Consider the following 26,068-nt stretch of genomic DNA (forward strand, 5'->3'; position numbering starts at 1 on the left):
CATTAGCCACAAGATTAAAAATTATGGTTTAGGAGTCATACAGATGGAGGCTACAAGATTCTGACCCTTCCTGAACTGCTCCTAAGATCAGCGCTTGAGATATTTTGCAGACCCTGCACTTGATGGATCAGCTGGCTCCACCCGGATTGATAAACTGGCTTGTCTGATCTTGTGGCCCCATCCAGGAACCAACTCAGCACAAGAAGACAGCTTTGACTCCCTATGATTTCAGCCCTGACCAATCAGCACTCCCGGCTCACTGGCTTCCACCAAGTTATCCTTAAAAACTCTGCTCCCCGAATGCTCAGGGAGGCTGATTTGAGCAGTAATAAAACTCTGGTCTCCCACACAGTTGGCTCTGCATGAATTACTCTTTCTCTATTGCAATTCCCCTGTCTTGATGAATCTGTCTAGGCAGCAGGCAAGGTGAACCCCTTGGGTGCTTACAATCCTATGGTATCAATGTCCACTCCAAGTCCGCCTCCTCTCTGGGCTGAGATTTCCTGAATGGCAGGAACCATGTCTCTCCTCTGGTAGTCTCAGAAGTTGGCCTAGCACCAAGGACGTTCTTGTATTCAGCAAATATTTATTAGCACATTCAACGTGCCAGATACTGTGCTTGCAACGAAGGGCACCACAGTGAGACGGAAAGAGGGAGACAGATGACGCCAGCACAGCAGGCTGAACGCGGCAACACCCAGCACAGGGCAAGGGGCGAGTGCGGGACTCCTGGGGGAAGACGGCAGTGCAGTTGAGGTCTGGATCCCCAGGAGATTTCAGAGAGCGAGAAGAACGAGTGGAGCTGGGGAGCTGTGTGGCTCACAGCTTCTCAAAGCACAGTACAAAGCAGGGCTTCTCGCACGTGAACATGCATCCGAGTCACCTGGGGGTCTGTGGAATGTAGATTCCAAACTCAGGAGGTCTGGGAGGGGCCTGAGGGTCTGTATTTCCGACAGGTCTCCCAGGGGGATGCTGATGTTCTTAGCTGGTAAATCACACTGTGAGTAGCAAGAATGTGGACTATCCCAGGTATCCGGATACATGTAAAGAAACAGATCCAGGCCTAGACCTTCTGACCTACACAGGGATCCTGTGAAATGCACATTAACCAACGTCACTGGAGGAAATAATTACGCAGACAGGTTAAGTAACCTGCCTGATGTCACGCAGTTAGTAGGTGACCAAGCTGGAATGTGAACCTAGGGCCATCTACGCCCCCAGAGCCTTTCTTCCTTCCACTGCATCATGCTGCTTTCTCAATAAATATCTGCTCAACTCAGTAAATCACTAAGCATCCCAAAGTCAAAGGTAAATATCTTTGCATCACCAGCACCACGATCTATATCCACAGATCTTCAATTGCTTTATTGCACACTCCTATGAGCTTAAAAAAAAACACTTTTGAGAATACATCCCCAATATGCACATTTATTTAAAGTATACATTAGTACATTTTTAAACGAATGCAAAAATAAGTATTAAAACAGAGGAGACGGTAACTTTGGAAGATAATGTTTTGACTGAAAACCGTAGGGCTAAAGATAAAAGGAACTGCATACTACATACCCACAAAAATTAAAAATAATTTTTAAATAAAATGTTTTTTAAAAAAGGAATGGCATGGAAACCGTATACTCTAGTTGGTAAAGTTGCTTCTCACAGGGTGCAGAGGAGCAACCCTGAAAGTGCTTTACATGCACACTGGAGTCAAGTCAACAAAGAGTAGCTGGTGGGACCTAGTTTCTCACAGCCGGAGAGGGAAGGTACAGATAAACCAGACAGGAAAGCTAGAATGAGCCCTGTGGGATTGGACTTAGTTACACTCATGTTTAACCAGATGGATAAATACAGAAATAATTACAGAGATGTGTAGCTGCATGGGTTTCCTAGCCCTATCCACTGAAGGGGCCTAGAAGCAAGGCCAACCAGGACAAATCCTCCGTAAAGAATTCCAAATAATGTCTGTAGATGCACCCCCACCAGAAGGGGGAGCTCAGTTCCCATCCTCCCAGCCCCTGCCTCCAGCCCTAGAGGGTGGGCTCCACTTAGTGATTTACTTCCCAGGAAGAGAATATAGAAAGTAGACCAAAAAGAGTCACTTTCCAATGGAGAAACCTGGCAAACACGACCCTGGCCAGGCGATCAAGGCCAACGACTTGATCACCAATGACTCAGATGGGCACCCCTGCAGTGGCGTCATGAGAAGGGCACGTCAACTCCTTCTCATTATAAGGAAAATATCAGAGAAACCCAAAATGAGGCACAATCTGCAAAATATCTGACCAGTACTCCTCAGTACTCTCAAGGTCACGAAAAACAAGGACAGACGAGCCATCATAAACCAGAAGACACTAAGAAGACCCAGAGGATAAATGTCATCAAGTGTCCTGAATGGGACCTGGGACAGAAAAGGAGAGGAGCAGATACATGAGTAAAATCTGAATCAAGGATACAGTTTAATGCACAGTGATGCACCCATGCTGGTTTCTTGTTGTGTGGCAAATGTACCCTAGTAATGTACAACGCTGACAATGGAGAAAACTGATATGAAGGATATATGGGAACTCTCTGTTCCATCTTCGCAGATTTTCTGTAAATCTAAAACCATTCTGAAATCAAAAGGTACTTTTCAAAAGGATGAGATGAAAATAGATGTAATATTCTTCCTGTGTTCCAATAGCATGTCACCACTGTGCTGTTCTAATGCCAGATGCAGGGCTCACAGACCCAAGCCTTTCAGAGTCCAGAGGGGCAAGAAGAATGTGAAGTAGGCAAGCGGTCAACCCAGGCAGAGGCAGGACTGTGACCGGTTGGGAAGCACATGCCTGTCTAAGACATCCTAAAGCAAAATATTCTGAAAGAGAAAACAGAAACCTGCAGGCTGAATTTCCCAGCCCGTCCAGCCAGTTTGCTTCCTCTAAGCTGAAGTATAGATTGGAAACCAGAATGCAATTTCCACAATGGAATTAATTACAGTTGTTTATGCAGTTTCTTGAGAGAAGGTCTCCTGTCCTGTATTTCCCAAACACTGTTCACCTGCTGATCTGCCTTGATGCAAAAAACAAACAAACAAAACTGTTCTTGGATTCTTCCAAGGATGCTGCCTCCACTGAGTTTTTTTAATAATCATTTGATATTTGACAAATTTTATTTTAAACTTTTCCAGAAAACAGCTCATAGAGTTCTCATTTACTTACTCAATGCCTACTGTGTATACTGTTACAAAATATCTTTGATTCCCCTGAACAAATCTAATTTCAAATATTATATCTCATTGTCATTCATATGTTTTGTCAGATGATAGGTCTTGATATTTAATTTAAAAATACAGTCATACTCTGAGTCATTTTGATGCTGGGGACATTTTTATGTAATACATCTGACTCCCACTCAAACACTAAGTCAATATTCTCATCCTAGAGCTTATGAAGGGAAGAATGGGAAAAGGGGAGCAGCTAGGGACAGGGAGAGGCTGGGGGACAGGATGATGGCCAAGCTTGGCACAGCACACAGCAGCAGTGCCGTGTCGGGCGGGAGGGAGCAAGAAGGCTCAGCTGGCCGTGACAAACCATCAGAGCTATGGCAGGTCAGGGAGGGCTCTGAGGAAAGAATGTGGAAGATTCCGGCACCGCGGGAAAGATTTTGGAGTCAGGCACACCTGAGTTTGCACCACAACAATATCATTTATTAGCCACATTAGTTTACAAAGTATCTGCTCTAAGACTCAGTTTCCCCATTCCAAATGGAAATATCAACACATTACGGCCGTTTGGTGAGATAAAAGCTCATCTTTTGTAATTTAAAAAAAAAAAAAAAAAGCCAACAAGTCTTTCAAAGATTGTCCACAATGATCCTCAAAAACAGAAAAGGGAAATAAAACCCCAACTTCTCAACTTCTGCAGAAGCTCTTAAACAATCCCTTACTTTCAAATTAGACAGTAAAAGGGAAAAAAAAGCAACATCCTGTTTCTGTTTTTCTACTAGGCACTCTATTCCTGGGTAATTAAATCGCCCCAGTGGTTGAGCTAAAAGTTCTAAAATTTACAAGAAAAGGTCACTTTATAAAAGTAGAAAAAATAACAGAGAAAATCCTTTCACAGAACTTGAATGACATTATTAAACCAGGCAAAGATTATCCATTGATTTTAAACATTAGATGCCTGACTGACGTATTCGTACTACTGCCAAAGTATTGACGCCTAGAATATTCTCTGGTTGCAAGGGGAAAGACACAATGGGCTCAGGCCCTCATTGCCCTATCCAGGGGTCAATTCTAACCTCACTAGTGGTCGAAGGTAACGCAACCTGAAGTACCAGCTTCACCTATGAAATATTCTAGGCAAAGAGGTTTCGTCTGAATCGTCGAGCTTTCGCGTACAAATTCTAGTTTAAGGGAAATCAGGGGATGGAGAAACAGATCCAATAAAACAACTAGATAAATCCAAAAGGTAAGACATTCTACAGGACAACTGATCTGGTCTCTTCAACAAGCGTCCAAAAGAAAAAAGTGGTGCTAGCTGAAAACAAACTTAAAAGCAAAATGTGATGCATTGAGTGGTCCTGGATTGTGTACTGGTGTGGACTAATTTGTTATAATAAAATCTGGGGATCAAACGGGAAAAAATTTAAAATCATCTGCAGAGTAGAAGCAATAAAAAATTACTGAAATAGAAAATGGAATAGCACTAATTGAACAAAGCAAGATACAAAATAGTATTTACAGTGATCTAATTTTGAATTACAGGGAAAACACATCCACAGGTATTCATATAGGCAATTCATTAAATGATCCTGAGTGATACACACTCTGGCTTCATGGTCGTGATCTCTGGGCAGGAGGAAAATGAAATTTCTCTCCTTTCATTTTTGTCTCAATGGTATTCCTGCACTAGTCTGTGCTGATAGTGCTTCTGTAATGATCAACCATGTGTTGTTTGTCTGAAAAGTCCCAGTGTCCTAACGGCCTCACAGTGTTGCCCAGTGAGGCCAGGACAGTGGCAGTGCTGAAAGCTTCCACCTGTGTGAGGGCTTGTCATTCAAAATGCGAGGACTTCGGAGCTTCACTTGATGAATGGCAAGTTTCCTAGCAGGAAGGAAGAAGTGAAAATCAGTGCTTATGGGAAGGCTGAGCTAACAGACAAGCGCAAGGTAAATTCCGCAGAAGAGACAGAGGAGACCGGCTGGAAAAGATCAAAGGAATTCTGCTGGAAGTGAGAAGGACTCAGCCAGGGCAGTGGCTGTATGTGGCCATGGAACATCACAATCATCTAAGAGTCCTTTATAAGGAAGAGTGTGCAGGATTTCCCCACTGGCTGGGTACTAGGAGTGGTGGAAGGATCACATATGAGGCCAAGTATTAAGCTGCAAAGATTAAGAACATCAAGAAAACCCAGAAGCCCTCCACACACACAAACTGGAGGAGGACAGGGTACATAAAGGAGATTACAGGGGCCAGTGCTGTCAAACTTGGTGAAAGATGGACAATGACATGGTTTGGATGTTTGGTCTCCTCCAAATCTCATGTGGAGATGTGACCTCCAGTGTTGGAGGTGGGTCTGGTGGAAGGTGTTTGGGTCATGGGAATGGATCCCTTATGTTTTGGTGCCCTCCACACAGTAATGAGTGAGTTCTCGTTCTGTGAGTCCACATAAGAGCTGGTCGTTTAAAAGAGCCTACCATCCTATTCACAATAGCAAAGACTTGGAACCAACCCAAATGTCCATCAATGACAGACTGGATTAAGAAAATGTGGCACATATATACCATGGAATACTATGCAGCCATAAAAAAGGATGAGTTCATGTCCTTTGTAGGGACATGGATATAGCTGGAAACCATCATTCTGAACAAACTATCGCAAGGACAGAAAACCAAACACCGCATGTTCTCACTCATAGGTGGGAATTGAACAATGAGAACACATGGACACAGGAAGGGAAACATCACACACCAGGGCCTGTCGTTGGGTGGGGGCAAGGGGGAGGGATAGCATTAGGAGATATACCTAATGTAAACGACAAGTTAACAGGTGCAGCACACCAACATGGCACATGTATACATATGTAACAAACCTGCACGTTGTACACATGTACCCTAGAACTTAAAGTATAATGAAAAAATAATAATAAAAATAAAAGAGCCTGCCATCACTCACTTGCTCCTGCTCTTGCCCTGTGACACAGCAGCTCCCCCTTTGCCTTCCAACATGATAGGAAGCCTCCTGAGGTCCTCACCAGAAGCAGATGCTGGCACCATGCTTCCTTGCAGCCTGCAAAACCATGAGCCAGTTAAACCTCTTTTCTTTATAAATTACCCAGTCTCAGGTATTGCTTTATAGCAATGAAAACAGACTAATAGAGATGATGAACACGGGCAGTGAGAAAAAGATCACTGGACTTTATTGAGAGGAAATCTTAACAGACAATTCCAGTGAATGGAATTTCATCAAAATGCTGAGGATGTCGGCCAGAAGGTTACACTGGGGGAGCTTGCTCAATAAATTTAAAAATCATCTACGGAGATGTCAGTTTAAAAACAGACAAACAGAAAGAAAAAGAAGGAAGAAAGTATGTGTAGGAATACTCAAAGTAGATACAGAATGATCACATTAAGTAGCAATATTGACATCTCCTTTACAATGATTCTAATGTCAAACTTATGCTGCCTAGAAAATTCTTAGTGTCACCAGGAGTTAAATAAGATATCACTGGTATTCAGAAGATACAAAGATTACCAAAAGCATGGATAAGTCATTCAACAAAGCAAAAGTTATCAAAAGTTTATGCTGTGTGATACATGAAACCATTTCCTGAAGTCTACAGTAAATGTGTTCATTTATTTTTTGCTTTGTAAGAACAAGAACCCAAACTACAATATGTAGAAAGATTGGAAACATTCATCACTAAAAGCATCATTTACAAAGAGAGTGTTATGTAAATCTCATTAACACAGAATTAATGTTCAAGTGCTCTGATCCAGAGGAAATCGTTAAGATTAAGAAATTTAACTTAAATAAACAGAATTCTCAGAAGACTGCCACTTCACAGCCTACTTGAAAATAAGAGATTTTAAATCATGAATGCACTACATGAACTATTTTAAAAATCAAAGAGAACAACTCAAATGGATTAATGAGAATACAGATGAGCAGGAGGAATCCCCACCCAGAAGCCGTGTTAAATGTAGCTCAGCTGCCATCCAGACAGCTGGTTCAGGCAGGCCTGGGCAACCTAATCTGAATCTGGGCTCCCGCTCACTGCCCCTCCTACAGTCTCCATCTCAGCTACCAGAGTCACCATCTGCCCAACCATGTGACCATTCTTGTCCTTTCACCTCACTCTCCAGATGCTGATTCCCACAGAGTATTACCGACATTACCTAGGAGATGTCTCTGACAAGTGGCCACTCTGGTCCACCCCCTCGTCCTCAGTTTTATTTCCAACCCTCACCATCTTCCCTATGACTCACTGAACAGATCCTTCACACATTTTGTCAGATTTATTCCTAAGTGTGTCATTTGTTTTGAGGCTGAAAAGGATGTTACATCATGACCAGATAAGGTTTATCCCCAGAATGCAAGGTTGGTTTAACATTCTAAAACCAATCCATGTAAGTCACCATATTAACAAAGAAAGAAAGGAAAAACATGATCATCTCAAAAGATACATAATAAGCATTCAGGAAAATTTGATGTCCTTTCCTAATTTTTTAAGAAAATTATCAGTAAACTAGGACTATAAAGTTCAGAAAGACAAAACAATTATCTTCTATGTTACAGAACTGCTTTATAAAGTCAGCCAAAGCCTAAACAATATCTAATTCTTTTTCTGCATGTAGTCTTACATTTGCTTTCTTTCTTTTCTTTCTTATCTTAAAATTTTCCTTAGGGGCTATTATTTATAAAGCAATAATTTACTTTATCATAGGATATCTTATGCCTTGAAATGAATGTCAGAAAATTCTCTGTATGCTGTCTTCTTTGGCAGAACAAGAAAAAAACTAGGATATTCAAGTTTTGATTTACCAAATAAATTCTGGCTAGGGGTGAGTCACAGTATTACTATTTCCTTACGGTCTTAAGGTGGCTCCATGGTCTGCATCATGGAGTCTGGATCTTTAAAGTGGCATTCAGGATTCTTCATTTGTGGTCTCACCTGATATGTTCTAACCTCATCTTTTATGACCCTACTTCAACAATATTGCCCCAAATACATATATACATACATATATACACACACACACACACACATACATATACATACATATATACACACACACACACACACATATATATATATATATATATATATATATATATTTAAAAAGCCCATTTCTCCTTGTTTTTGCTGAGGCTGGCCCTTTGGCTTAGAATGCCTTTCCACCACTCCCTGCGCCTTTTTGCCTGCCTCCTTCCCAAGCCATCTGTGACCCTTTCGGTGGGAACAAGCATCTGTCGAGCACCCATCATGTGCCATGCATGGGGAAAGATGAAAGCAAAGCATTTCTGCCTTCATGGAGCTTGAAGTCTAATGGGATGACAGACAAGGATAGTGCCAACGACTCCGCCCAGCGATGATGAGACTGCACCTGGAGAATGCATGCAGGAGCCGTGTGTCTCTTCAGCCCCCAGGAAGCTGAGCATTCCCTGCAGTTGGGTTCTGTGCAATGTGCTTCACCATAAGAACTGCTGTTGACATACTAAGGATGGTCTCCATTTCAAAGATGGCCTGAAGTAACCCGTCCACTCTAACAAAGCGGGGAAAAAGCTGAGGTTCATTACAGATCTGTTTGAAGCCAAATACATGTGGGGTTTTCCCTCCTTCATTCTGCCCGTTTCAGTAGTGGAGATATTTCTAGGGGTGAAGGATAGAATTCTTTGTTTGATGTTGTCTCTATTTCAACTGCTTTGGATTTTTTAGAAACTAATAATGTCACCTAAATGTCCTTACCCAAAGCAAACATATTTGCTTTCTGTCAGTCATTCTGAATAGCAAATCTAACTCAATTTTCCTGTTTGGCAAGAAATGCAATAAAAGCACACATTTCCTTCCACTGTCTGGTTTTTTCCTACTGTCTTTACATGGATCATGCTGAACGCACTGGTGGTGGCTGGTCTTAAGAGAATAGCTCATGAGTCTCACCTAGCACTGCAAAGATTCCCCAGAGTCCCTGTGGACGCTGCAGATGAACTACCTGGTGCTTCTCGATGACAGCATCCTGCAAAGATTTGAGGATTTCTGAGAATCCTGGTGTTTTGCTGCCATGAATCATAACCTGGGAGAATGCTGAAGCAGGGCTGGGGGCTGTATACATTTGCCAGACAAGTGTTTCTAGACCTCCCCCAAATAAGCATGTCAATGCCTAGATTAATTAGATGCTTACATTAAAATTTAATCTCAGGCTGGGCGCAGTGGCTCATGCCTTAATCCCAGCACTTTGGGAGGCCGAGGCGGGAGGATCACGTGAGGTCAAGAGTTTGAGACCAGCCTGGACAACATGGAGAAACCCCGTCTCTACTAAAAATACAAAATTAGCCGAGCATGGTTGCACACGCATGTAGTCCCAGCTACTTGGGAGGCTGAGGCAGAAGAATCACTTGAACTCGGAAGGCAGAGGTTGCAGTGTGCTGAGATCGCGCCATTGCACTCCAGCCTGGGCGACAAGAATGAAACTCTGTCTCAAAAACAAAAAAAATTCATCTCAAATGTTTATTAAAATTCCTTCTCAGGAATTCAGGTATTATCAGTCGCTGAGGCATCCCAAACTAAGCTACTTAGAGAGAACTTACCATGTACCATTTCCATGAGACACACCAGAAGTGTTCATAAGGATGCTTGTGGTCTAGTCCTAAAGACAACAAAAAATGTCAAAACAACTTGAAAAATATTTCATCTCTTAAGGCGGTGATCCTCAAAGCATGGTCTCCACATCAGAAGCAGCGGCAGCACCTGGGGGCTTATTCTACATGCAAACTCCCAAGCCCTCTGAAAATGGGGTCCAGCAAGCTGCGGCGTAACCAACCTTCCAGGTGATGCTGATTCAGGCTAATGTAGGTGCCACTGCCTTAAGGCGCTGGCATGATCAAATGTAGCAGCCTGTGATCAACAGAAAGACACACTGAAGAGCAGAGCAATTCTTTAGAAGTCATTTCATTTGCTTTCTGGTTCGCTCGCCCAACATTTAATGACAGCCTGCTCCATGTCAGCCCTTATAGCAGGCACTGGAAATGCAGAGGTTCCTGTGGTATCCCACTCTGATTCAGGCACACACAGTCTACTGGGGAAACTGCACGTACATGCCATCGGCCCTTGAACAACATGGGTCTGAACTGCGCAGGTCTACTTAGAAGCAGATTTTTTTTCAACCAAAGGTGGAACAAAAACACAGTATTGGTGGGATGTGAAACCCACATATTTGCGGGGCCAACTTTTCATATTCGGGGGTTCTGCAGGGCCAAGTGCAGGACTAGAGGATGTGTGGATTTGGGTGTGTGGGAGATCCTGGAACCAAACCCCCATGTATGCCAAGGGGAGACCATCATTTAAAACGCTGGCAGTTGGTGCTGATGTTGTTCAGATAGCGTTTGTTGTTCAGCACAGCAAACTGTCACTGACGGAGGCCGAGAAGGGGCCTCATGGATGCACTCCGCCTTTTCATGGCATCTCTGTGGTGAGGCTTTTGTGGGCGAGCAGGAGTCACTCCCACGTCTTTCCTTGTTTGTCCACACGGTATTTGTTTGCTGCTTGTCTCTTCTGCCGGATGTCAGCTTGGGAACTTCGCCTTGTTCACTGTTACGCCCCCAGCATTGAGAACTGAGTGTGCTCTGGGTGCTCACTGGATGTTTGCTGAAGGAACAGATTACATGAAATGTCACGGGAGTTCTGGGAGACAGTGATCATCATGGAAGGCAAAGGTTCTAAGGTGTCACAGGAACTCAAGGAACAGGCCATCCACCTCTCTCTGTCCTTAACATCTGTGTTAGAATTCCACGTGCAGCGTACTCTCTCCACATCTCTTACTTCTACATTTCTTATAAAGTTTTGAAATTGTTGAGCAGATTAAAGGATTCCTTTGAAGCTTTTATGCTTAAACTTTGTAGAAAGAAATTCCCTGTCTCTGTAACTATTACTGGGACAGATTAGAAATAATTTGGAACTGAATTGGATTTGCCATTTTGTAAGCTTTTCTTATCTACCAAGGCTAATAGCAGACACTTAACTCCTCACAATAGCCCAAGAGAAAGTATTATTATCTGCATTTCACAGATTGAAAACTGAAGGTCAGATAGGCTAAAGGGTTTATACTCGACTGCTCTATAAATATGGTTTGAATTGAGAGAGAATGTTTTGTATCCCATAATAAGTTGGGAAACTTAGAAATTATACATAAAGGGGCAGCATGATATCATGGAAATGGCGTGAACTTTGGATTCAGACCTATCCTGATGTGAATTTTAACTTCTACTTAGTAACTGCTTGACCTTGGGCTAACTTAATCTTGCTAAGCTGTTCAGTCATTTCCACTTGAATGATGTGAAGTTGTAGTCATGAGGGAAGTAATCTGTAAACACTGTCACCGTGCTAAATCTCCCCGGCGTCACATCCCGAGCCTCTGTCTCGCTCTTCTTCTGGCCTCGGCCTGTTCGGCTGCCTGCCATGCCTGGGCATGCCAGCCTAGTGGAGGGGCCGGAACTGTGAATTCTGCCATCGGCCGGCCCGGTGCCAAGCCTGCCTCTGCCGCTGAATTACTGAGGTGATTCAGGGCGATGCACCCAGCAGGCCATGACACTGTCTTCATCTAGAAAACAGGAATGCTGGGAGTGACCCCTGCCTCACAGGTCCGTGGTGAGGGCACACCGTTAATGCAGGGGAAGCCCCAGGCGCAGGGCCCAGCACCAAGTGAGCGTCAGAAAATGCTGGAAGGACACTGTGGCTGCTGCTGCTGTTGGAGGGAGGTGGGGGTTCCTCCACTCTCTCCTGACTTCCCCATCCCCCCGTCTGCCTGAATAATCTCGTCCGGTTCTCCGGGAAGCCTTCTCTCTTCCATGTCACCCCACTCCCCCGCTAGCTGCGTCTCCCTCCCTGGCCTAAGCCCTTTCTCTCCTGGCTTCCCTTTGCCCCCACCCCCTTTCCCACCCAGCAAACCAATGATTACATGGATGTCTTGGGAACAAACAGATGACGAAGACACTGCCTGTCCCCAAGGAAGGCCACAGTCCCAACTGCACACCCCTATGGCAAGAGCAGCGCTGGGCGCCACTGCTTCTGTAGATGTTCTCTCCTCCGGTTCTACTGCAAGATCTCCAAGGGTAGAAGTATGTCTTATGCAAGCCTGTGGCCACACTGCCTCACACACATCAGGCTGCTGTAAGTGTTCCAGGAATAACTGGCATAATACATGTTTTCCTCACCGCTGATGGGAACGTCCAATGTGCTGCCCCCAGGCCCCAAAGGGCTCGTGGAAACCATTTTTAAATTTGTAACACAGCTTGATTAAGAAACAATGCTATTTGTTATATATCGTAGGGTTTTTTTTTAAACTTAAATATATTTGCTCTACGTTGTCTTTACAGATTCTTTTGGTCAATTTGCAACTGTAATTATTAAAATATAAAAGCTAGCTGGGTGTGATGGCTCACACCTGCAGTCCTAGTGCTTTGGGAGACCAAGGCAGGAGGTTCACTTGAGGTCAGAACTTCAAGACCAACCTGGTCAACAAAGCCAGATCACATCTCTACAACAAATTAAAAATTTAAAAATATATATTTTTAAAATTAGCTGGAAGGCCAGGCATGATGGCACATGCCTATAATTCCAGCACTTTAGGAGGCCGAGACAGGCTAATCACTTGAGCTCAGGTGTTCAAGACCAGCCTAGGCAACATGTTGAAATCCCATCTCTGCAAAAAATACAAAACTTAGCCAGGTGTGGTAGTACGCACCTGTAGTCCCAGCTACTTGAGCCGCTGAGGCAGGAGAATCACTTGAGCCCAGGAGGTCAAGGCTACAGTGTGCTGTGATCACACCACTGCATTCTAGCCTGAGCAACAGAGTACAACTCTGTCTCTTAAGAAAAACATATAAAAGTATATAGAAACTTTATAAACATCCCACAATTCTTTATTTTAAAAGCTAAAGTAACATATTTTACACGACGTATCTGAATGTTGTTGAGATCCCAGAAAACCCAAAGGTAAGCTTTATTCCGATCGAATGAGATAAAACATACCTTCCTGTCTTGCTTTGCCTCACTAATGAAGAGAATCTCCAGGCAACCCTGTGGAGAGGGGTTGTCTGGCCTCACTCTCTGGAATATCCAGGTCAAGAAATGTTTACACAAGGCACGCATCACAAGCCCATGGCCATGAGGCACTTACAGTGAAGGGAGCTCAGCAGTATAAGCAAAGGACAACAGTAACAGTGTGGGAGGTGCTACCATCTAGGAGGGAACCGACAGCAGGCGAGGACACAGGACCCAGAGGCCTGACTCTGGGTACGCCACTTGCGGAGGAAGGCTCAGCAGACCAGGTGACCTCAGAGCTCACCCAGGAGGACTGAGGAGCACGCCAGGAATCTAAGGAAGTGAGCGAGAAGGCCCAGCCAAGCAAAGAGCCTGAGCGCAGGGCCAGGAATGCAAGAAGGCACACCTTGTCCAGCCGAGTAAGCAGGTGCGGATGGCTGGCCTCAGGCAAGCACAGGCCACCTCTCACCTTGAAGGACATGGGTAGCTGCCCAGGGCTGATAGATGTGTTTCATCAGGCAGAGGAAGCTCCCTTCTGTTTCTAGTTTGCTGAGAGTTTCATTCTAAATAGATGCTGGGTTTTTATCACATGCTTTTTCTGTCTCTTGAGATGGCATACATAGTTTTCCATTTTTAGTTTGCTAATATGGAGAATTACATTTGCAGGTTTTCTCGTTAAGCCAACCTTGCATTCCCCAGATACACCCCAATCAGTCAATATTTTACTAATAGGGTTAGATAGTAGATGCTCAATTTTTGCTTAAAATGTTTGCATCTGTGGTCAGGAGGGATACTGGTCTGTAGTGCTTGGGGTTTTGTTCTTTGGGGATCTTTTTCCCCCATAATCTCTTTGCCTGGTTTTGGTATCAGAGAAATGTTGCCCTCACAGAATGACTTAAGAAGTATTCCTTCATTTTCAGGTTTCCTGAAAGAAGAATTTACACAGATTTCATATTATTTCTCCATAAAGTGTTTGGTAAGATGTATAAGTAAAGCCATCTGGACCCAAAATTTTCTCTATGGGAAAGGTTTTTTTTTTTCTTTTGTCTTTTTAAAAAGTTTTTTTTTGGCCGGGCATGGTGGCTCACACCTGTAATCCCAGCACTTTGGGAGACTGAGGCAGGCGGATCATGAGGTCAAGAGATCAAGACTACCCTGGCTAACATGGTGAAACCCCATCTCTACTAAAAATACAAAAATTAGCTGGGAGTTGTGGTGCATACCTGTAATCCCAGCTACTCGGGAGGCTGAGACAGGACAATCGCTTGAACCCAGGAGGCAGAGGTAGCAGTGAGCTGAGATCGTGCCACTGCACCACTCTAGCCTGGTGACAGAGCAAAAAAAAAAAAAAAAAAGTTGTTTTTTTGTTTTACTTTCTGATCTTCTTTTTTTGTTGACTTTTTTATTTTATTATATTTTCCATTTCGATTTTCTTTCTGAGCCCTCATGATCTTATATGGGAAGGTTTTAACAAAACATTCTGTTTCCTAAGTGGATATGTCTATTGTGGTTGTCTATTTCTGTGTGTAAGCATTGGTATTTTGTGTCTTCTAAGGAATTTGTCACATCATCTCAGTTTTCACATTTATCAGCATAAAGTTTTTATAATATATTCTTATCATTTTAATATCTATAAAATCTGTGGTAATGCCAGCTCTCTCATTTCTAATACTGTTAATTTGTGTCTTCTCTGATCAATCTGGCTGGAAGCTGATGAATTTCATTAATTTTTCTTCAAGAATAAGCTTTTGGTTGCTTTGTCTATGTTGGGTTTTTGTTTCCTATTTCATTGTTTTCCACTCTGATCTTTCCTTTTCTACTGACTTTGGGTTTAATCTACGTTTTTTTTCTAATTTCTTAAAGTTGAAGCACAACCCCTGGCTCCCACGGGAGCTGCCCATGAATGAAGCTACAGCTATTACACCTACCTGCTCAAATTTTCAGAGACAAGATGTTGACAAGGGGGAGCATGAACCAACAGGCTTGCCAAAGCCAACTGTGCACAGAGCTTAAGGGAGGCCTGGCCCCACCTCCTGGCAAAATGGTTTTGTTAGAATTTCAAAACTGCTTTCCAGCAAGCTACAAGCAGGTGTGGAGTGTTTACAGAGCAGTACTGCACATGGAGGAAATGGAATCTATTCAGAGCCAGAGAGCGCACCATGATAAATGGCTGCAGCCGTCCACACTGGTGTCGACTTCCTGACGGTTCGCAGTCGTTCCAGCCACTTGGAATGCTTTATCCTCCAAGTCTCAGCTGGCTCCCACATCTCTATGCAGCTCTGGAGGCTGTGAGTAAGTTGGATGCCTTCAACAGGCAAAGCCATGGGCACCTCCAGTGACACACAGCACTACTTGGGGTGTGCTGTGACACACGGCACACAGTCCAACTCAGGGAAAAGCCTCCTGTTGCCGGCATTTCTGCAGCCCCAGCCCGTGACGTGGGCACCAAGTTTGGGCCCTTCTCAGAAGGGCTCTCAATGGAGGCCCTGCCATGTTCTGGTCACGATGACATGATTTTATGCACGTCATATCCAACTCAAAAGGTAGACACTAGCCTGGCTTTGCAGCTGGGGGAAGCCAGACTAGGCAGCACTAAGTACCTGGCCAAAGGTCCACAGTTGATCTGGGCAAAGACCAGACCCCCAGCCACTCAGGGGACCTGACACCTACCTGTTCCAGAGGCCCTTACACCCCTGCCTAGTCCAGAGCTGCTCTTGATGTTAACAACCAGCAGGACTGTGACTGACCTGGACTCACTGACCTAATCTCATTTTCCTCCTTACATACAAGAATGAAGTCCCAGTGAATTATTTCCTGACTTGGTCCAGCCTTCTTTCTTTCCCCTGCCAGGCTCTTTTATCATTTAAGCCTTGCAACAACCCTATGAAGGAAGCATTGTCATTTGGTTTTACAGAGGGGGATGCTGAGAGTCAGGAAAGCTGGACTGTCTCCTCTGGCTTGCATAAATATTGTTTCTAAGGCGCATCCAATTCACAAAGTCCCTATTTTCAGCCCTAGAAGATTCCTCCCAAGGCATGCAGGAAAGACAGTCGTGAACATGGACAGACACAGTCACTCTAGCTAAATGGAGGAAGGCATCTTTCTGGAAAACCTGAGAAACACACGTTATCTTTCCCACTTCTCAGGGTGCTCCCTAGGAGCAGCTTTCACTGAATTACTTGTTTCCATGACTACACCATTCCTCGGTGATAGTTTTATAGGTTTAGCACGATTCCAATTAAATCACATCATTCCTGCTTCAGGGAGAAGGGCTCTGTAACAAGCTCATGGTGCCAGATGCCCCTACAGCAATAGACGTCCCCACAGACAGCATTGTCAGCCACTTTACTTGCACAGCTCCCGCTCCAGTCCCCAGAGAGGCTCAGCCGTCCCGCAGAAGACAAACCTCGACAACCAGAAAATGCCGCATGATTGCACAGGTTTGAAATTCACCACATTAGCCACTGACGGAGCTCAGGCAAACCCAACTGCTCCCTCTTACTGAGGATGCACCCACACTCCTCCCATGGGTGGCACAGCACCTTTGCCTGGAATGCCCTTCACAGACCTTTCCCATTAGATCCTGTCCGCCTTAAGGGTTGGACCACAGAATGAAGATTAGAAGAGACACAGAGGGCGGGCGCCGGGCACGGTGGCTCCGCCTATAATCCCAGCACTTTGGGAGGCTGAGGCAGGTGGATTGCCTAAGCTCAGGAGCTCGGGACCAGCCCAAGCAACACAGTGAAACCCCATCTCTACCAAAATACAAAAAAAAAAAAAAAATTAGCTGGGCATGGTGGCAGGCACCTGTAGTCCCAGCTACTTGGGAGGCTGAGGCAGGAGAACTGGTTGAACCCGGGAGGTGGAAGTTGCAGTGAGCTAAGATCACGCCATTGCACTCCAGCCTGGGCTACAGAGCGACACACCATCTCCAAAAAAAAAACAAAACAAAATAGGAAAAGACACAGATTCACTCCACCAGCCAAAGACTCGGTGAACTTGGACAAGTCTGCCCTAAACTTCAGTTTCCCCACTCACCTCACGGGATATTTACAGGGATTGAGGAAACTCGGGAATGGCAAGCACCCAAACAGTCCCTGCCCCACAGAGGCCAATCCATAAATGTTAGCTCTTTTACTCTCAGTTCCCACATTAAAGCCCTGGAGGGTGCCCAGGCCACTCAAGAAAAGCAGCTGGTCCCCAAGGGCAGATGGGGGTCGCATGGGAGCAATGGGACAGAGAACTGACGAACTGATAGTCCACAGGGAAGGCATCAAAGGCCTTGGGGGCAGGATACAGAGGCGTTGGGACTCTGTCCACAAGTAAAATTCAGAAAAGGTGTAGTGACAGAAGAAGGTGTCACAGTGTAACTGACAGAGACCAAAGTGGGTAACTTGGACAGTGCGACATCACCTCAAGGAGCCTTGGTTTTCTCCTTAGAGGATAATAGCACCTACTCAAACAGCTCTCATGGGAATCCAAAAGGACCATTTAGATGCAAGTGCCTGATATACAAGAGTTCCTCGGTAAATGGTAATGATATTTTAATCATTACGTTTAAATACATGTACAAACATTCATCTATATCTATATACATTTATAATGATTCCAAAGGAAAACAGTGCATTCACCCTTGCAACACTCAATTGAAGAAAACAAAATTCATGCCACAGGCACCAAGACCCAACCAAGTGTGAAGAGTATCTCCTAGATTTTGAAATTGTACCCTAAACTGTAAGAGCCTAGCCTGTGAGAAAAAGAAAAAATCCCCTTATTGTCTAACAGAGTACCTAAAATGTGAGAGATGCCCACAAAAGAAGTATGAGTGGATCACAAAGTGAAGGAAGGAACTAATGAACTTCGCATGCCTCTGAAACCCTTGGCAGCCTGGCCTCAGTCTCCTCTCAGCCCTCTCCGTGCTCCTGTGCTCAGGACAGCAGGCCTGCAGCAGCATGCCGTACGCACGCAGACCTCAGGGGCCTCTGCACCTGCCAGCCCCAGGTTCAGGAATGCCCTCTCCACTCTGGCCTGCTAGCTCACCCCAGTTTCGTCTTCCTTCAATACTCCATTTGAGCGCAACTTCCTCTCACAGGCCTTCCTCAGCTTCCTCTGTGCAGCCATAGCAATGAGGACCACCTGTATTCTAACCACTTTGTCTGTTTTATTTCCTTGTATCTTGCCCACCAGCCCAGGAGTTCCATGAAGTCAAGAGCGCCATGATGCACCCTTGTTTCCCCGTCACACGGCAAGCTTCTCAACATTGTCCTCAGTGGACAAGGCTGAGTTACTGGCTTGTATGACAGCCCCCAACTCGAGGGCTCCTAAAAAGGAGGCCCCTGAAATCCATCATTGCGTCCCCTCCCCCCGGAGCACCGTCACTGACCCACAACAGGAGCACAATATACGTTGTGCTTTAACTGAGCAAAGAGGCAGAGTGAGGGAGGGTCAGAAGGAAGCCTGAACCTGGGCTCTGCAGTCAGCACTGCCAGGATACAGATGCTGTCCAGATGCCGGAGTTCTGCTCAAGGCCAGAGGGTGGGGGCGCAGGGGCTTAAGGGAGAGTGCCATATCTGGTGCACTGCAAAACAGATGGAGTGATACAGCGGTGGCCAGGCAAAACAAGGACATCCTCTGTGGCCTTGAGGAGGTCCTACTCGGGAGGAAGTCTGGAATGGCACAAGGAAGGTGGAAGGACGGCACGAAGCAGCACAGGGCTGAAAGTAAACTCTGTGGGGGGCTGGAGTCCGAGGATGAGAATGGGCTGCGCAATGAGAGGGTGCTGGTGGCAGGGGACGGCCTCTGGCAGGATCTAAGCACGAGGAGCAGCACGAGCAGGGGACACTAGTGAGGCTCCTTTCCCACAAAAGCTTCCATAACCCCACATGTGGACTTACAGCATAACACAAATAAATACACCACTGCAGCCGTGTCAAAGCGCTTCACAGACATGTGTGAACATCCCCCTGCTCCCCAAAATTCCCTGGGCCTGCCTGAGCCAGTGAATCCCTACCGTAACAAGGAACACAGATGGCGAAAGGGCCCACACTCGTGAGCAAGCTAGTGTATTCAATGCCATGGCGAGTCAGGCGCGCTGGCTCACGCCAGTCATCCCAGCACTTTGGGAGGCCAAGGCGGGCAGGTCACTTGAGGTTGGCAGTTTGAGACCAGCCTGGTCAACAATGGTGAAACCCCATCTCTACTAAAAATACAAAAATTAGCCGGGCGTGGTGGTGCACCTGTAATCCCAGCTACTGCAGAGGCTGAGGCACGAGAATCACTTGAACCCGGGAGACAGAGGTTGCAGTGAGCTGAGATCATGCCACTGCACTCCAGCCTGGGCAACAGAGCGAGACTCTGTCTCCAAAAAAAAAGCCATGGCGAAAGTCTAGAAGGAGTTCAAACGCTCAGACAAAAGCATGCCAATAATCTATACAGAAAATCGTAGCTGCTGTCACAGCAAACAGCCAGCAGAGCTGCAGGACGCCACCACGACACTCGAACCTCTCCACTACTCCACCAGCATTTAGGAATCAACACCTGAGATGCAAATAGGCCCAAAGGAACATCTTTCCAAATCAGCACTTTTCATTCTATCCCCAACTCTGAAAGAATAACCAGAAGGTAAATAGGTCTGAGGGGTGGGATTTCCAGAATTGCTTAGTGGGAAGCTTGGCTAAACCTCTGCCCAAAAAGCAAAGATACAAACGGACAAAGTCGTCAAGAACAAGCATTTAAAGGTTTTCAAACTGACCAAAGGCGTGCAACAAATTGCGAAGCATTTATTCATGGCAATCTCATTAATCTTGAGAAGAGGAAGGGTGACTGTGGCATTTCAGCCAGGGGCTGATTCCACTGCCCCTGCTACCCCCAACTCGTTGGCACACAAGTTCCACCTGGCCAAGAGAGACAGGCAGAAGACTGCTGCTGCTCTGCTACCTGCTAGAAGAGGCTGACTTTATTCGGATCAGAGGGCGGAGGTCCAGGGTTGTTGTCAAAAATAAGAGTGGGAGGACAGGCGTGGTGGTTCACATCTGCAATCCCAGCACTTTGGGAGGCAGAGCACTTTGGGTGGATCACTTGAGGTCAAAAGTTCGAGACCAGCCTGGTCAACATGGTGAAACTCCATCTCTGCTAAAAATATAAAAATTAGCTGGGTGTGGTAGCACACGCCTGTAATCCTAGCTACTCTTGAGGCTGAGGCAGGATAATGGCATGAACCCAGGAGGCAGAGGCTGCAGTGAGCCAAGATTGCGCCACCGCACTCCAGCCTGGGTGACAGAGCGAGACTCCCATCTCAAATTAAAAGGAAAAAAAAAAAAAAAAAACAGTGGATTTTAGCAGGAAACAGGCAGGGAAGGTGACACTGCAGCTGGCCTAAAGTCACAAAAGTAGTCGTGGGAGATGGTAAAACAGCAGACCCGCCAGAAATTCAATAGGAAGAGCCAGAGCATGAAAGAGCACAGAAGGCTTTGGTAAGACCCTAGTTACCCCAGTGACACCGTTTCCATAAACTTTACAAAATTAATCAGGGAAGAAAGGAAGGGGAGAAGAGAAAATAAAAAAGCCTGCAGCACGTTCATCATGAGGGCAGCCTGCCGGACCTGCTTCCTCAGCGCTGCCGTTGCCTAAATTGCCCCAGAATCACACAGACCCTGCTCCAAGACCCTAGTTCCCCTAACAGCTCCATCGACAGCCACTTGAACATTACAAAACGTTATGTTTTCCCTTTGAGATATTCTTTCAGGTCCTGCATACCACTGTAACTACTGACATCAGCTGGCCTGAAGGACCCCACTTTGCCAGGTGTCTGAGGACCTCACGGAGACTTAATTCATCAAAGAATGCAGTTTCCACATCCTGATGTTTCATCCCCCTCACCATAACCAATGACCCCAGCTTTTCAGGTCCTCACCCTCCATGACCCCCTTATAACCCGCAGCCCAAAATTCTTCAGGGAGATGGGTTCAAGGGTCTCCTCCCACCTCCTCGTGTGGCTTCCTGCTGTCATTAAACTCTTTCTTCGCTGCAAACCCTGCTGTCTCCATGTCATGGGTCTGCTACTATGCAGGACGCAAATGAGCCTGTTGGTCCCACAACGCTGGAAACCTGGGCAGCTGTGCACATGCACAAGCCCCCACACGCTCAGGACAAACCAGAGAGGGCCCCCAGGAGCCACTGGTCCTCACTCAATGTGAGGCCTTGTGAATTCAGACCAAAGAAACAGCCCTGAAGTTTGAAAGCAATCCCCAAGGCACATGCAGATCCATCGGAGAATGGTGGAAGGCCTGCTGAACTGAAGTGTGTCAGCACAACCTCTAGTCAAATACTGGCTGCCCACAAAGCTCTGGGGCACCTGGGGCATGCCCTGGGAATCCAGGTGAGCAGTAAAAATAGGAAGGAGAAAATCATCAACAAAGCAGAGACATCACACACTGAGGAAAACAGACTCCACGAAGATAAGTCAAGGCAAGTTTCCAAATTGACGGACAAACAAGAAGAACAGCAATATGCAGCGACAGGGGAGGGCAGGGGGCTCAGCCTCGAACTTGCTATGATCCATTATCTAGAAGATCCAGCTTTCCACAAAAAATTATGGACATGCAAAGAAAGGGGAACACATGACTCATGCACAGGTAAAGTTGGCGGCTTCAGGAGGTGCTCCGTTGCTCTGATTAGCCTTTGCCCACCATAGACTGTCTCGCTCCCAAACCAGCGACTGATCACCGATCCATTGTACCCCAATCAGACAACAGCTCGGTGCAAAGCAGCAGGCAGCAGAGAGCCCCTGTGTGGTATAAGCCTTCCCCCACCAACACGCCCCACTCCAAAGTCACCGCTGTCTCCAGCAGCCCTTCTGAGAGCTCTAGGGGAGCATGTGTGTAGACATGGAGAAAAGAGAACGGTTGCTGCTCTCCACAGCAGACAGAGTGCAGCCACACAGTGGGGGCCTGAGCTGCAGCACACACATAATGATGCCAGAGGGCCTGAACACACAGTCAGAAGGTGGCGAGGATGCGGCTGCAGGAAGGCCGGAGGCGATGTGAAATCCGAGGGGCTCTCAGAGAAAGCCACCTCCCCAGTCCTCCCTGCCTCAAGCCCACCCGACAGCACCTCCTGTACCTGGTAGCTCCGTGCATGTGCTGTGCAGTTGCACACTGGGGCCTCTGCTGCGTCTACTGGGAAGCTTCTCCCACACCAGTCCCCTTGGCTAACGCAAGAGCCCAACAACACAGTAACCAAGCTGCTGTGCAAACAGAAGCCCTCCAGGAACGGGGCACCCCCCGCTGCCAACAACCCCTTTCTTCACTGCAGAGCTCAAAAGGGGAGAGGACTCTTCCACCAAAACTAGCTTCTTCAAAGTTCGATCCACTGACATGACCTCCATCCACCAGAACTGGCCTATGCCCTCTTGCCATGGCCTCATCAGACCCATGCTCCTCCACCCCTCCTCTTGGTTGAGTGACAGCGGCCCCGACACCTCAAAATCCATTGTATCACTGACTCACAGGCATCTTCGCCAAGCGATTCTGACGTTCCTAACCAGTCCCTGCCCTCTTAAATTTGGCGTGAGGACTGTAAACAGCATCCCAAAGGCTGGTCCTGAACATATGCATGCCTGAAAGTGACATTGCCACCTGCAGCCCAGTCACAGCTCTTAGGCCCTGCTCTACACACTGTCCCCGGGACGGCTCAAACAGCCAGAGCTTCCCATGTGCTGAAGACTCAAAAACCCGAGCACTCGTGTGGGCCTCGCCATAGAGCCAGCAGCTACCTCTGCTCACGCTGGCCCACAAGCCCACAGCATGCAGCTTTGCACTCACATTCACTTGTTACCGGCGTATCTGTCTTGGCTTCCTTGGGGCTTCCAAACCAACAACTGGGAAGGGTTGCCAAAAGATTACGAAAAATGTACAGGGTAAACATCAGAACCGAGGATAAGTATGCAATCAATAAACTTTTCAAATGAATAGGGAAACAGCAGGGGAGATCCTGCTTTAATCACCGCACGCCTGAATTCAGCCCACGGAATCTCTGTGTTCCAAGGACGTAAGAGTTTGCAACACCAAACAATGCACTCAAGCTTCACTGTGACTGCTTTCCAAAACATTGTCCAAGAACAAAAACTACCGAGAATCCAGCTTTCAAATACACACAGCCTTTCCTTTCTGAAAAGGACTCAAAGCTGTGCTTCAGAAAAGGCTCTGCAGAAGCCCGAACGGCACGTGGCAGATGCCACCTGCCAAGCCCACTCACCTTCACATGGCTGTAGTCACCTGCTTTGTTGCTCTCGGGTGGGTTCACAGGTTTGCCCTCCACTCGGGGCCGAACGACCTGCCGAAAAGGGCTGGACAGCGGAAAGCCACTCACACTGATTCCATCTACAAAACAAGAAAAAATCAGAAGTAACATGTCAGCTTGGTTTTGGGGTTTGTTGTTCGTGTTGTTGCTGCTGTTGTTGTTGTTGTTGTTGTTGTTGTTGTTGTTTGGGACGGGTCTCACTCTGTCGCACAAGCTGGAGTGCAGTGGTGCAATCTCTGCTCACTGCAACCTCTGCCTCCTGGGCTCTGGTGATCCTCCCACCTCAGCCTCCCTAGTGCCTGGGACTTCAGGCACGCGCCACCACACCTGGCTGATTTTTGTATTTTTGGTAGAGGTGGGGTTTCGCCATACGCCCAGGCTGGTTTAGTTTTGGTTTTTGTTTTTGTTTATGTAGGAGATTTTGGTCAGAAACTGTGACTGTAAGGAGCACGCCAGTTTCTGTCCTGACTATTCTACCTCGTATCAGTTACAACCGCCTGATGCGTCCTCCGTCAGCACATACTCATATCCGCTGAGTAAAAGTTGAGAGTGCATCACTCCTTAAAAGGGACAGCTCCTTACCACCTGGATGTGATGGCCGAGGCCCGGCCTGCCCTCTGCATTTGGACCATGCAGAGCCCATCTCTCCCATGAGCCTCTGCTGAGCCACTCCTCAGGCTGGAACGAGTTCCCCTCCCTTCATGCGGCCAGCTCTCTCTTGCCACTTGACCTTAGTCTAAGCGCTACCTCCTCACCCAGCTTCAAGCAGCCACCACTCTCTGCCACAAGACCCTACTTAAACCTCCGAGGAGCCACACGCTGCCACCTGGGTTTTTTTCTTACTCGTTAGCTATCGATTGATCAGTCTAACCCACGAATCATCTTTAAGTCCTCTCTGCACCTCATGTCACATGTCCAACCCAAAAGAAAATCCTGCTAGCTCTCAGAGTGTGCCCAGGGATGGCTTTCGTGGCCAGCACCCACTCAGAGTCACTGTTGTTACCCTCCTGGCTCTTCTCCCCCTTTGCCTTCACTCCTTTCCCTAAGTCAATTCCCCACACAGCAGGCAGAGTCGCCTGAGGAAAGGGGGCTCACCCCCTGCCCCTAGCACTCAAGAGGAAATGTCAAAGTCTGCACTGGTCTCCAAGACCTCTGCATGATACACCATTTAACAGAAGAGAAGACCTGGCGGAATGAATGAGTTATTTGACTGCAGTTTTATATATTCTCAAGAACGTAAAGATACTGCCTCCTAAGGAGTTATTTTCAAGGAGCTGCAGCTCCCTGACAGAACCCAGCTGGCATGCAGGAGAAGCCTACCTATAAGTATGGCAAGTATCACAGACTTCCAGCATAAACCAGGCCAAGAGAACAAACCACCAGAGGCAACCTGTGCAAGAAATCACGTTAATACCGATTTTGGCTTAAGATACATGGAACAGCAGACACAAAAGAGCAAATGGTAGAAAGTGAGGTTGGTAAGATGTGGACTCACATCAGTATGGCACTTGATAGTTTCTAAGCTTGCCCTCATTTTAATTTTCTTTTTTTTTTTTTTTTTTTAAAGTTTCAGAGTACACGTCCAGGATGTGCAGGTTTGTCATACAGGTAAACGTGCCATGGTGGTTTGCTGCACCTATCAACCCATCACCCAGGCATTAAACCCAGCATGCATTAACTATTTTTCCTAATGCTTTCCCTCCCCTCACTCCACTCCCCGACAGGCCCCAGTATGTGCTGTTTCCCTCCCTGTGTCCACGTGTTCTCATTGTTCAGCTCCCACTTGTAAGTGAGAACATGCGGTGTTTGGTTTTCTGCTCCTGCGTTACTTTGCTGAGGATAATGAAACTTGCCCCCATTTTATAGAACAGCAATAAACAACCTGCTCACAGTCATACTGGTGATAATTGATCGTAGGCATCATACCACACATGAATGGATATTTAGGAAACTTGATTGGATGGATGGATGGGTGGATGGGTGGCAGGTCTGAAACTCACACTCGGTGTTTTTGATTCTAAGCCTAGGATCCTTTTCACTTTAACACAGTTGTTGGGAAAGAAAAATTCAATAGCTGCATATCTCAAACGAACCCATCTAAGTAACTTCTTATTAAGAAACTAAAGCTTCTTGTGATAAGATGAAGAATATTTACTTTTAATTGATACAAAACATATATTTCCAAATTCCCAATCACTTAGACCCAAGGCCCTATGCCTAATATCTCTTTGCAAAAATATCAATTAACCAAGCATAATAGAAATAGTTCATAATTTTAAAAAAATAACTTCTCTTAAGCATCATTTGCTAAGGTATATCCCCTTAAGTAGTTCAATTTTCAGGGATGACAAACAATATTCAACTGGGTAAAGAAGAATTAAGCAATTTTCTATTTAGAGGCTTCAAATCTTCAAAAGTTAAACTGTCTTAAGTTAAAAAATTGTCTACTTGAAAAGTTCATGACACCTTATGCCCAAAATAGCATATGAAGGAACCAGACATTGTGCATCTATAATAAGAAAAATGACAAA

General features: G+C 46.1%; 1 protein-coding gene across 1 annotated transcript in view; it reads right to left on the reverse strand.

The window, feature by feature from the left end:
* TRAPPC9 (trafficking protein particle complex 9) overlaps positions 1-26,068 on the reverse strand; it is a 714,313-nt gene that overhangs the window by 462,230 nt on the left and 226,015 nt on the right. The window contains exon 17 of the mRNA XM_025393926.1: positions 23,493-23,617. Coding sequence (XP_025249711.1) covers positions 23,493-23,617 — 125 coding nt within the window. The remainder of the gene's footprint in view (positions 1-23,492; positions 23,618-26,068) is intronic.

This window comes from Theropithecus gelada, chromosome 8 (assembly GCF_003255815.1).
Source record: "Theropithecus gelada isolate Dixy chromosome 8, Tgel_1.0, whole genome shotgun sequence".
NCBI classification, from domain to species: domain Eukaryota; kingdom Metazoa; phylum Chordata; class Mammalia; order Primates; family Cercopithecidae; genus Theropithecus; species Theropithecus gelada.